Consider the following 12829-nt stretch of genomic DNA (forward strand, 5'->3'; position numbering starts at 1 on the left):
GAGTTTACCAAATTGTACTAATAGAGCAAGGATTTTTTTTCCCCCATAATAGCTATTGGTTTGCAAATCTTTCAGTAATAACGAGTTCAGCTTGAAATAGGCCATCCAACATGTCCTAGACCCATGCAGAAGCCCTATCTTTGGGTCAGATGTGTGAAGACAGTGCTATTACTATTTATTAAATGGCAATGACTTTTTTCATCAAAAATATGATTCAGGCTTGATGTGCACACAAATGATTATCAGTGATGAATAGTTATCTATTTGAACAATTTGTTTCAAAATACATTTGTGTGTAATTTCCAGGTGTTGTCTGACAGAATTCCCGCTGAAGCCATTTTAACCATTTGAAAGCAGTGCCCCTGACACCCACACAGTTTCCCCAGCAATTTAAAAGAATAGTGTGGTCAACTGTGTCAAAAGCAGCAGTCAGGTCTAAAAGCACTAAAATGGCTGAATCACTACAATCAGTCATTAAAAACCTTTAAAAGTTCTTCTCTTGAATGGGTTATTTGGATGCTTCTGTTTTCCTGCCACTAAAACATGTACAATAGGGTCATCTCTTCTTGCCACGACTCAAATGAAAAATACCTTTTGAATCTCAGTGGGATTCAACATAAATACCAAATAAAAATGGATTGTAAAAAAAAAAAATCTAATTTGGTCTATTTGTCTCTACAAACTAGCAATGTGTAAATGTATTTTCATTCTTCAGTGAAGCAATGCTATGTTCACGTACTGTATCGGTAATTCCTACACAGAGTTTCAATCAAGAAATACATATACAAATAGGGTATATTTTTGTCTGTTGGAAATTGCGGACTGTCTCTAAACAAGCGTAGTTCTACTTTTAGTTTCACTGTGAAAGCCTTTAATTATTGCATGTTATTTGAAATGGGAAAATATGCATCTAAAACGGATATAGAACTGTAAAGTCCGATTTCAGCTAACGCAGCGTGCGCTCTCTCATTGGCCGCTGTCTCCACGCCCCTCATAACGGAACCACAACATCACTCCTAGGCTTTTTTTTTACGATTTCAAGTAAGTGGTCCACATGCCCTCCTCTTCCGACCCTTTGACAGCGCATGTGGTACGATTCTAATAAAACATTTGTAGTTATGTGATTTGCGACTGTCATGATAAGTACGCAAGAATATTGAGGCTGTCACGCATTGCAGCAGCTAGCATAGCAGGGTGAAATAGCTGCAAGTAATGTGAGAAATGAGTTAGCAGGCTAAAGCTAACTCAAGTGCCTAGGGCCATGCATCTGTGATGTATGCAAGTGTAACTTTTGGCTTGTTAAACTAGACACGTTTGAAGTAATTGTGGAAGTAATTATCATTGAGAACCAAATAATAATGTAACAGAATTCAAAGCGCCACCTAGTGATGCTCCATTGAAACATTTAAGTGTTATCCTTAATGTTTGTGCAGGATGGGAGTGGTGAGACAAGCCCTAAACTTCACCAGGTTTACATCTCCCTTCGTCAAAACCAGTTTTTGCAGGACGATTAGCTGTTCACAGGTGAGTCATTATTACAGGTGAAATTAGCTCATTTTGCTATATTAATATGAATATTGTTGTTGTTGTCTTTCTCATAGTTTATTTTAAACTATGCCCTTATAGTCTTATAGTTCATATGCCTGGACACATCATGAACTACATTTATTGCATTTTCCATTTACTTCCACTTACTTTATAATTGCGTTTAGAAGGTAGTTTTGCATACATTATCCAATATCCATTTGTTTTAATGTGTAGATGTGTTGTATATCGGGTTATTTTATGCTGATTCTTATTGAAAGCACCAGTATTGAAATTCTGGCTGACTGGTTCGCACAGGTGCCACTCAGAAAGGGGGTTGTGGTGTCGTCCTCATCAGGAAGTAGTAACTCTTAACTGCTCATAGTGAATGAATGTGGGATTGAACGAGCAAAGTTCAGCTGTAGCTTTAGCCTGAAGCACCTACAGAAATGCTAATCAGAGTGTAACTAAGAACTTGTCGCACAAGGTAAGGCATACATGCATTGCGTTTCTGCATACGTTTTTCCTTTGTATTTGGTATTTCACCCTTTAAGGGATAGAACACGTCTGGAGCTGCTTGTAACCTCAATGCAGCATCTGGTGAGTGTTCATTTTAGACTGTGATATTTTGTTGCAGCGCAAAATGGCAACGAGACACACGGCAACCAAAAGAATAGAGGGGCTGGACAAAAATGTGTGGTAAGCAACATCATTTTTTTTTTTTTCTTCTTCTTTTAACTTGTGATTTTCTCCTCGTTGATCTACTGTGTGTTGGCTTCAGGGTCGCCTTTTCTTCAGTGGCTGCAGACCCCTCCATTGTGAACCTGGGCCAGGGCCTTCCAGACCTGCCCCCTCCTCCCTACGTCAAAGATGCTCTGGCCAAGGCTGCGACTGTGGACAGACTCAACCAGTACACCAGAGGATTTGTAAGAAATTCAGCATTTTATTAAAACTACAATAAATATCCAATAAAAGGGATAATTTGATCATTCGTTCCCATATATGCAGGGTCATCCCCCTCTGGTAAAAGCCTTGTCTCAGGTGTACGGGAAAGTCTATGGGAAAAGTATAGATCCGTTCACAGACATCCTGGTCACTGTGGGCGGCTACGGCTCACTCTTCTGTACCATGCAGGCTCTCGTGGAGGAGGGAGATGAGGTAAAAACATACATTTATATTGATATAACAGCTTATCTTGAAGTCCGATACTGAAAAATTTAAAATATATATTTTTTTATTATACAATCAGGCTGCACCTTTCTATATCAAAGACAATGAAAGGATTTACTATAGGCCTAAACTCATGATTGAAAGCAAAGAAGTGGATCTGCCGTTGATGTACAGGGCTTGAATACTTTATTAATTAATTAATTAATTCATTTTTATTTAAATTGTGGGGTAATCTGTGTAGATGTTTGTGTAGGTTTATTTTGTTATTACATTAATTCCGTATATTCTCATAATCAGATTGAAATCTTTCTGAACCCCTGTAAATGCATCGCTTACTCATTATAGTGTTCTTGTTCAGGTAATTATTATAGAACCTTTCTTTGACTGCTACGAGCCAATGGTCCGGATGGCGGGGGCGAAGCCTGTGATGATACCTTTACGACTTGTAAGTTGCCATATGGTTTTTGTTTTTTCAGCTGTGTGTTGTGTTTGTAAAACCGGATTCATCTATTTTGAATTCTAGAAACCTGGAAAGGAGACCATCACTAGCGCTGACTGGTATCTGGATCCAGAGGAGCTTTCTAGTAAATTCACCTCAAAGACAAAGGCTATTCTTGTAAACACGCCCAACAATCCGATTGGGAAGGTACAGAACTAATCTAAAGTAAACATTCAGTTTGTTCAGCGGTTTGTTTGTTTTTGAACTTGTCCTCTCCACTGCTCCAGATCTTCACCAGAGACGAGCTGCAGATGATCGCAGATCTCTGTATAAAACACGACACTCTGTGCTTTAGTGATGAAGTGTATGAGTGGCTCATCTATAAAGGACACCAGCACATCAAAATAGGTAATTCAATTTGAACTAATGTAAAGCATATATGGGTGTCCTGTGTAGATAATATCGTGCAAATATAAACTACTACACGTCTTCTGTCATTACACAATTCATTCCTGGTTGCCATCTTTCATATGTCTTTAACAATATCATAAGAAACTACATGCGTTTCCAATGACAATTTAACGCAAAGTTCTGGCCGCCATTTTGAATTCCGAAAGTACAATTATGCAGTACTACAACATGTAACAAAACTGGTGGCATTTTTATGTACTCGTAATCATTGCACATGAAGGTAACACGGCCCCAGAGAGCGCACGTTTATGTGATATAACAAATGTGGCACAGACATAGTAGCGCTGTCTGTCGAGCTACAGTAGGATTTACTAACGATCTGCTTCACTCCACAGACTAAATGAACGCACCAAAGAGGAAACACAGAATCCTTCTTTTTGATTTTTGCAGCTTGTCAACAGAGTCTCAGTCTGAGTCAGTGTTTAAGCTGCTCAAGACGGTAGCATGCTACCGGCTAGCAACTGTCAACCGCTTCAACTCGATAAACACATGTGTGGCTCATATCTATGAATACTGAGGAAATACTACAGTAACAGCTCAGCTCTGACCTCTGTCACATGTTGTATCCAAGGCTAGATGTTTGAGTGCGGTTCAGGGCTTTCTCGTGGAGAGGCTTATCGTGTTGAAGCTAAATGCTAACCGGTAGCATGCTAACGTCTTAAGCAGCTTAAACACTGTCTGACTGGTTTCTTCACATAAATGGGCGTCTCTGGGGCCGTGTTTTTACTGTTATCTTCTTGAGCAATGATTGCACAATAGGGATGTCACGGTTACGGTGTAGCGGTAAACCCCGGTAAAAATGTTGACGGTAATAATTACTGTCTTAAGTAATTATATATTACTGCAGAAATATATTACCGCAGATTACCGCGCCCACAGTGCAGGCAAAGTGAGCCTTATCAGCAGCTGTCTCATCTGCTGAAGTTGCCGCTCTGCAGCTTACAACCAAAACAAAACTTTCTTGAAACTAGAATCATGTCCAGCTTCGAGACATGATTCACTCGAGACACTCAGGACGTCTATCAGCCTTTAAAGAGGACCAAGTCTGAAGTCTGGACATATTATAGGTATTTTAAGAAGGCAGAGACAGTTGATAGAAGACGGTTATCATGTTTGCGGAACGCGCAGGAAGTGTTTGCTAAAGGCAGCAATACTTTCAACCTGCGTGACGGTCACACACAACTCTATAACCAATGCAAGTACGTTAATGTTAGCGTTTTAGCAGACATGCATAATGTGGGTTGAGGGAGAAGGCATTCCCGAATCTGCAAAGCGAAACTGGACTGGAAGGACACAAACTGAGAAAAAAAATCCTGATATAGAGGGTTTATTCTAACACGTTTCTGACGCTATAAATAGTGCATAGTAATAGTAATACCCTCGAAACGATCAACAGTTCATAATTATAGTTCCTTTACTTTGATGTGAAAAGTTGCACTTTTTAATATGGCTTTGTCTGTATTTTACACTTTTTTGAAACTATCTCAGTTTGTGTAGGACTATCAATGCTTTCTGAACATATTAACACACATAAAAATACCATGATAATACTGAAAACCGTGATAATTTTGGTCACAATAACCGTGAGGTAAAATTTTCATACCGTGACTAATGTTGCTAATGTTACTTGTGGCCTTCATTGACCCTTTTGATTTTTACAACATATTCCAAGAACAAAACAATTGAATGCCAGTGTATTGTTCAGCTTGTTTTAGTCTATGGGGGAGGAAATCCGACTATTTGGGACATAGTTAACAGAAACAGAAACTACATATTTGCAGACATTATTACACTTCACAGACGCCTTTAAGATTCACTTTCTGAATCCTGTTTTTGTAGCCACATTGCCAGGAATGTGGGAAAGAACCATTACTGTGAGCAGTGCTGGGAAAACGTTCAGTGTCACTGGGTGGAAGGTGAGGAGCCTCTATAGACCTAATCGGACATCACCTGTTCTATGTGCTGTGTGTCTGACTGCAGGTGTGTGTTTTTGCAGCTCGGCTGGTCCATCGGTCCCCAGCACCTGGTCAAACATCTACAGACTGTGATGCAGAACTCGCTGTACACCTGCCCCACACCGCTACAGGTAACGGTTTACAGAAAACTCAGCATTTGACTCTATGCCCTCTCTTATTGACATGACCTCCGTGACTGTGACATCTTTGTTCCTGAACTGTATATTATCATGTTTTTATTCATGGGGCGGGATTTGCACCATTACGCACATAAAAACATCTTGTGTTGCTCTAACGGAGTTGTATTTACGTGACAATAAACTATAGAATTGAATTAACAGGTCCTACTGTACATAATCTAATATGTCTCTAGTCCTTTACTTTTCCAATCCACCACAGTGCTCAACTAAAATTAAAAGCCCTACTTATGTACGGCGTTTAAAGCAGTTGTTTGCCTTAGTACCCGGAGTACCCTTTCCTCCACTGAAAACATGTACAATAGGCCAGGATGAATGATGTGTGTGAGTGAATGAATAATGTTGCCGCAGATGTGTGCAGTTGCGACAGCGCTTCTGTCAGTCTCCCCCAGGGGAAACTGAAGCTACAAACATAGCTTATCGCCACCAAGTATGGAGTGAATGTAAAATTCTCCCATGTAAGGCTTTGTGACCATGTCTGTGAAAGGTGCTATATAAATAAAGATCTTCTTCTGGTAAATCTAACACATTCTTTGGTTTAACATTACTAGATCTTATATATTTTATACTAATTAGTAATACTTAAACTACTAAAAGCAGACTCTAAAATTATATCTAAAGTGTTTTGTGTGTAGGAGGCGGTGGCGCAGGGTTTGATGCGGGACTTCGCTCTGATGGGGCAGCCGGACTGTTACTTCAGCTCTCTGGCAGAAGAGCTGCAGGACAAGAGAGACCGAATGGCCTCCATCGTTCGGGCGGCCGGAATGACTCCAGTGATACCAGAGGGGGGGTACTTCATGCTCGTGGACGTCTCCCCCCTCAGTGAGTTTGTTCAGCACTGTTTGTGTAACATCATCAGAACAATGGCAACGTTGACCCACCTTAAAATGGCACGGTTCTATGCACTGAAGGCCACTAACTTAATGAGTCAATGTAATTAATGTTCCATTTAATATCTAAATGTCTGCCTACATATTATAGTGTTGCCAAATGTCTTCCTTCTGACAGAGATTTACACTTTTATTTTATTTATTTTTATTTACACTTTTTTGTCTCAAACCAAAATATGCGCAAAATAAGAATTTTTTTTTGCAAAAGTATAGTCTAATGGACTATACAGAGTCTAAACATGTCAAAATTATGTATTTTCCTCCCCCTACATGTGCCAGCCCAAACCTGTTCACCACAACTGCCTGTAAAATCCTGCACTGTCACTCAAAAAGGTGTTAATTTGGTCCGAAGTGCCATCATGCACGAGCTTAATATAGAAGGTGCAGTTACATGTATCACCTGAGGTGGCAGTAGTGAGTATAACATGTACTTGCATCTAGCCCCTTTAAAGCAGTACTAAGTAACTTGTTTACCTTAATAAATCCTTTTCGTAGTCCCTCTGGAGGTAATAAGTGTAAGTGTTAATGGGATGATTGGAGGGTCTTTCATCTCCCCCTGGTGTCTCGGGCCAGAAAACCACAATTGCAACTTTCCTGCCTAATACACTAACAGAATCACGAAGAAGAAGCTAACAGGCTAACGGGCAAAGCTAACTGTGGGCTAGCGCCACAACGGTATTTACAGCCAAGTTTGAGTGAAAAAAATTATCTACATTGTGTAATTGGATGCACAATATCCCTCTCTCACTTTGTCTTTTCCGTAAACATATTACTTAAAATACGTATCGGATCGGCCCATGAGTATCGTGATTCTTTCGAATCGTCACAAAAAATGCATCGTCCCAGCCCTAATTTATTTATTTGATTATTTATTGCAGTAGTATCGCAATATTTAGGAGTTACCAGATATCACTTTTATTTCATGTTGTGCCGTCTATTCCTGACAATGTATTTGTGGTTTAATCCAGATATGGATTTGTCTCATATGGGAAATGAAGCCTATGACTACAAATTTGTAAAATGGATGATAAAAGAAAAGGTACATTTTATTATTTTATTTATTCATTTAGTGTTTGTCATTATGTCATCCAATGTCATGTTAGCGCTGATGTGTCTCTCTCTTTATTTTGCTTTAAAGAAATTGGCCGCCATTCCAGTCACCGCATTTGTCGGGGATGCCTCTCGGAAGGATTTTGAGAAATACATTCGATTTTGCTTTATTAAGGTGCGACCTTTTCCTTTTGTCTTTTCCCAATTGTAAATATGTTTTGCACTTATTTCAAACCCGTGTTGTCTTGTCATTGCAGCAAGACAGTACCATCGATGCTGCCGAAGTCATATTGAAAAACTGGAGCAAAACACAATCATGAAGATAATCGAAGTGGAGACTCAGAATGTGCCTCAAAACTAGTTGCTGTGGTTTTACAAGTAGGTAGAGCTCAGCGTGTGGAATCATGATAAAAATAATAACACCGGATTATAGTAGACCCTGACCTACTGCAATACCGGCAGTGTTATGGGTTGTTCACATTAAATTTCAGATAAAACAGATATATCACTTACAAATAATACACATATTTACTTTGACTAATTCTTTTGGCATTTTCTTTTACCTCACGTAGGTGTCAATAATATAAGAAAGAGTATTTTTGTTAATAAATATGTGTAGCTTAACTCATGTTGTGTAATTATTCTTGTGTGCATATTTGAATCCAAAAACATTAACAGAGGTAGGTTTGAAGAGCATAATAATATAACACGACTTTTTAAGGCCGACGCTTATTCATTAGTTCAGATCATAGGCTGCAGTTAATTCTATTACCACTTGAGGGAGACAAGAGCACATGTGATGCATTACTTTAAATGGCATATAATATTTTAACAATATAGATACATAAAGGGCATGTCTTATGTGTTAAACAGGAGGAGAAACGTCTCAAGTGTACATATTTCATGAACAGGTGAAAAGCTGTGCAAGATTTTTTGGGGATAAATACAAAAAAAGACCTTCACGAGGATCGGATGTGCACATTTGCTGCATATTAGTGGTTGTAGAACATATTTTGCTTTGGTGAAGTTGAACCAAGAGCCTAGACATGAGTGCAACTGTGCAAAGTATCCAATAATACAAATAATACATTAAAACTCACATTAAATAATTGATTTCCCCCCACTGTCCCCTTTCACCTTTATTTATTTTGCTTCTATTTTGTAAATCCTTGCCTATCTAAAGTGTGAGAACTAGTGCCTGGGAATATGACGACTGTTGTCAATCTGATTAGGATTAAAACACAAACTGCAGTCATCAGGATTGTGCATAGGGAATAAGTCATCAACAAAGGATTAGGATTTCCATGCATTTAAATGAGGGTTAATTATATTAATTGTGTCAACAAGTCTATATGTCATCAGCCTTGGTATTCACAGGGAATTAGGTTATTGGCATCCCACCTCGCCATATGGCTGTCTTTGCATCAGTGGCCTCTAGGGGGCGATGTTGACCATATTCTGTTGTTGAAGCCGGCAGACAGTTTCTCAGTTTTCTGCAAAATCAAAAAGTGAAGTCTCGAAAGTAAAGAGATGCAACTGTGTCAGCGATACAAGTTTTCCCCAATCCAAAGTAGGCGACAAACTGAAAATGACTAAAGCTTTGACTTAAAAAAAGAAATATTGCTGTTTTAAACATCAGAGAGATGGTAGCAAAATATTCAAGGGGATACTTTCTCCCACATTTGCAAGTAAAAAGTACAACAAAACATTAGATAAAGAAAAACCTAACTTGAGACCTGAATTTTACACAATCAGCAAGCATGTTGTTATTGTATGTCCATATTCAATATCTAAATAATATATCTGAGTGAAAAGGGCCTCCCAAAAACAGAAACCTATTCACATTTCACTGGTTTGTGGGATGTACGGTTGACAGTGGCACAAGACTAAAAAAAATACACAAAAGAATGTTGTTAGTTCAAGTAAAATAAAAAATAGAACGAAGTCCCTAAACTATACACCAACCGTTGACCATTCTCCGAGTTACCCAAGTAAATGAAACTAGAGTAAATATATTTCAGTGTTGGCCACATTGAGATTTCGGGGGCGTCCCGTGGTGACCCCTCGCTCTCTCCTCTGTCACACAGGCCCATATGGCGCTGTGTACTCGCTCCTATCTGCAGCCCGGAGCGCGCCCCGAACAGCTTGGTGGACACATAATTAATTTGCTTAGGCCTGTGCCATTTATTTCCCAACCTACATTTTGTTAATTGGACAGAGGAGGTTAAAATCAAATGGATGCGCGTGTTTGTGTGTGTGTACGCTAAGGCTACTAATTGCATGGAATTTACAAGAGGCTGGAGCTGCTGTGGGGGCTGTGGAGGAATGCGTGGTAGTAAAATCATTAAAGGTTTGTGCGCTGGTGTCTGTGGTGGTTACAATTAGGGGTGGGCGAGTTTAACAAAAATCAAATATATTCATTTGGGACAGCCATTGATATGAGAAAACCTTTCGATATTTGATAACCGTCTTGCATATTGCATTAACATAGTGATATATTATGTCAAACCATTTTAATTTACAGAACATTCCAAGCAAGGATGGAAAGCAATTTGATGTTTTGTCAAATGAGGTAAAAAAAAACAAAAAAAAAAATAGACTTATGCTCAATTAGGGCCAGAACAAAGTTAAAATGGAACTAAATTACAAGAACCGTGACCCAAGAATTCATGACACCCTACTAAACCATCTCCATTTGGACAAAATGCTGAGAACTCTGGGCATCCTTCCTTGTTAATGTTGTTTCTTTGGGCAAGAAACCCATGATTGATTGGTGGAGAGACAATTGGTTCTGACTGAAGACTAAAGTTTTTTTTTTTATTACTAATCAATTTGTTCCATAAGCATCTTAGCTTTGAGGTGCTAGTTTAAAAAAAAAAAAAAAAAACAGCACCTCCAAGATGCTTACGAATCCAAATCCGAGGTCTTGGTTCTCCGGAAAAAGGTGGTTTGCCCGCTCCAGGTCGGTGGAGAGTCCTCTCCTCATGTTGAGGTGTTCAAGTATCTCGGGGTCTTGTTCCTGTGAAAGGGACGGATGGAGCGTGAGATCGACGGATGGATCGGTGCGGCGTCTGCAGTGATGTGGTTGCTGTATGACTGTTGTGGTGAAGAGGGAGCTCTCAAAGCTCTTAATTTATTGGGTCCTACTCTCACCTATGAATTTCTTTCGCAGTGTGGCTGGGCACACCCTTTGTGATAGGGTGAGTCACCCAGGAGGAGCTCAGATTAGAGCCGTTGCTCCTTCATGTCGAGAGGAGCCGGCTGAGGTGGCTCGTGCATCTTTTTCGTATCTGTTTTCCGTGGGAGGAGGAGGCCCCCGGGAAGACCCAGGACAGGCTGGAGGGACCATGTGCCTAAGCTGGCCTGAGGATGCCTTTGGATCCCCCCAGAACAGCTGGAGGAAGTGAGCGTGGATCGGGAATTCTGGACATCTCTGCTCAGACTGCTGCTTCTGCGACCCGGCCATGGATAAAGTAGCTGAAAATGGATCGATGGATCTTGACTTTTTCACTGTGAAAGACAGCTTTGAAGACACCGGTACTTTTGGAGGAATTTTCGTCTCATAAACAGAAGGTTCTGTCCAGGTTGCTAGTTTGAATAAAGTGTACTTTGATGAGCTGCAGTCGAGAGGGATGCATTTTGTTTGTTCATAGGTGCCACAGAGTTTGGCGTTGTGTTGGAAGGCTGTATGGTGCTGCACTGTTAGATTGGAAGAGGAGAGGTAGGATTCCCTCTTGCTTGATGTCAAAAGGAAAAGATAAGAGCTTACTCTGTTCAAAACGAACTTGAGAGTCCTACACAATGGAACGCTGGACATTTCCACACAATCCTCGCCCCTAAAGTTAATGTATGAGACCAAGCCAGACAACAAACTTCAATGAGGCACTTGACAACTAAATGTTACTGGGAACGTAATGCACTCAGCAGAGCCGTGTTTTGTGTGTGTTTTGTCGAAACGCTGGTGATGAAAAGTTGATATCTAAATGATCAGAGCGATGGAAGTGCATCTAAAGAAAATACGTTAATTATAAATGCTCGGTCTGGAATGTGTTTCTCATTGTGCCGTGTTGTGATTTGGACTGGGTAATTAAAGCTGGTGGTATGGGCAGATAGCAAATCATTATCAGAGGAACATTTACGAGACAGGCAATATAATAAACTTTGTTCATATACAGCTGCTGTTTCATTATAGATATTCTTACATTTTGAGTGTTTTACCTCACAATTATTCAGAGTCAAGTGTGAAATGTATAGGTGCAAGTGCTATAGACAGAAGCATTGGTGAGCACAAAACATCAAGTCAACATCATAGTTTTCCTCTTACAACTTGCAAAAAAGACCCTTACAATCTTAACATGTGAGGTTGTTGCTAAGTTTAAGCTAATGGCTGTATAAAACTTATTGTTGTTCAATAACCATTTGCCTGTCCTGCTTCCTCTGGCGCATAATTTCCTAATTGGTATTTCGAGGCTTTTGGGTAAATGAGAAGGAAAAAAAATGACTTAGACTCAAATCTCTATTTGTTATAAAAAAATGCGTTATGTTTTATGTTGTTTGTGTGAAATCTTGCATCTCCGTCAAACTATGATGTGAGGTGTATGGGAGACCGGGGCTATTTGTCACGTGGGGTAATTTCTCACATTGCTTTTTATACCCACTCTAGAGGGCGCTGTACACTGGTACTGATATATAATATGTGTAGTGGTGTTCCTCTTCTCTTCCAATCATAATTTTCTCATTTGGACTGAAGACATGACAGGACACATTTTGAATTGTTTTTATGGCGTTTCCCAAACTTTAATGTTTGGGTTATTTCTGTAATTAGAGCTCTCCTTAAGTTATTGCCTTAAACAAAAGACACTGATCTGAAAGACAGAGATGTCAGCTTTGATTTGAGCCATTTTAGAGCTAGCATGCTAAAGTCGTTTGCTAGCTAGCTTACATTGTTGGTATAGTGGATTTTTTTGTCTAATATGTTTTTCTGATCACTTTATTTTAATATGAGCTGTTATTGAGGCAGTATGTTTGGGTCATTTAAATAGGTTTTATTTTTCAATCACATAGCACCAGTCTATAGCACACTACAATGATGGCGAAACCTTCTGTTGGTCGGTAAATGCAGTAAATTAGAAT

General features: G+C 39.6%; 1 protein-coding gene across 2 annotated transcripts; it reads left to right on the forward strand.

Moving 5' to 3' along the window:
- The first annotated feature begins 971 nt into the window (after nucleotides 1-971).
- On the forward strand, nucleotides 972-8065 carry LOC306976848 (kynurenine--oxoglutarate transaminase 3-like). Of its 2 annotated transcripts, none has more exons than XM_079574956.1 (14): nucleotides 972-1041; nucleotides 1434-1524; nucleotides 2162-2223; nucleotides 2306-2450; nucleotides 2533-2682; nucleotides 3053-3139; nucleotides 3218-3340; nucleotides 3421-3541; nucleotides 5444-5520; nucleotides 5601-5690; nucleotides 6392-6578; nucleotides 7615-7685; nucleotides 7785-7871; nucleotides 7954-8065. In XM_079574956.1, exons 2-14 carry the CDS (start codon nucleotides 1435-1437, stop codon nucleotides 8014-8016), a joined length of 1353 nt encoding a protein of 450 aa, XP_079431082.1. In that variant the 5' UTR covers nucleotides 972-1041; nucleotide 1434; the 3' UTR covers nucleotides 8017-8065. The 2 variants fall into 2 exon arrangements, with proteins under 2 accessions (XP_079431082.1, XP_079431081.1); XM_079574955.1 differs by having other exon boundaries at nucleotides 984-1090.
- Nucleotides 8066-12829: the final 4764 nt, after the last annotated feature.

Source organism: Gobius niger (assembly GCF_951799975.1).
Source record: "Gobius niger genome assembly, chromosome: 17".
NCBI lineage: Eukaryota > Metazoa > Chordata > Actinopteri > Gobiiformes > Gobiidae > Gobius > Gobius niger.

Excerpts from the sequence above, each read along its gene's own strand:
- LOC306976848 (XM_079574955.1), top strand. Across the intron at positions 2,451-2,532 it reads ACCAGTACACCAGAGGATTT|GGTCATCCCCCTCTGGTAAA; the intron begins GTAAGAAATTCA and ends CCATATATGCAG. Across the intron at positions 7,686-7,784 it reads AATGGATGATAAAAGAAAAG|AAATTGGCCGCCATTCCAGT; the intron begins GTACATTTTATT and ends TTTGCTTTAAAG.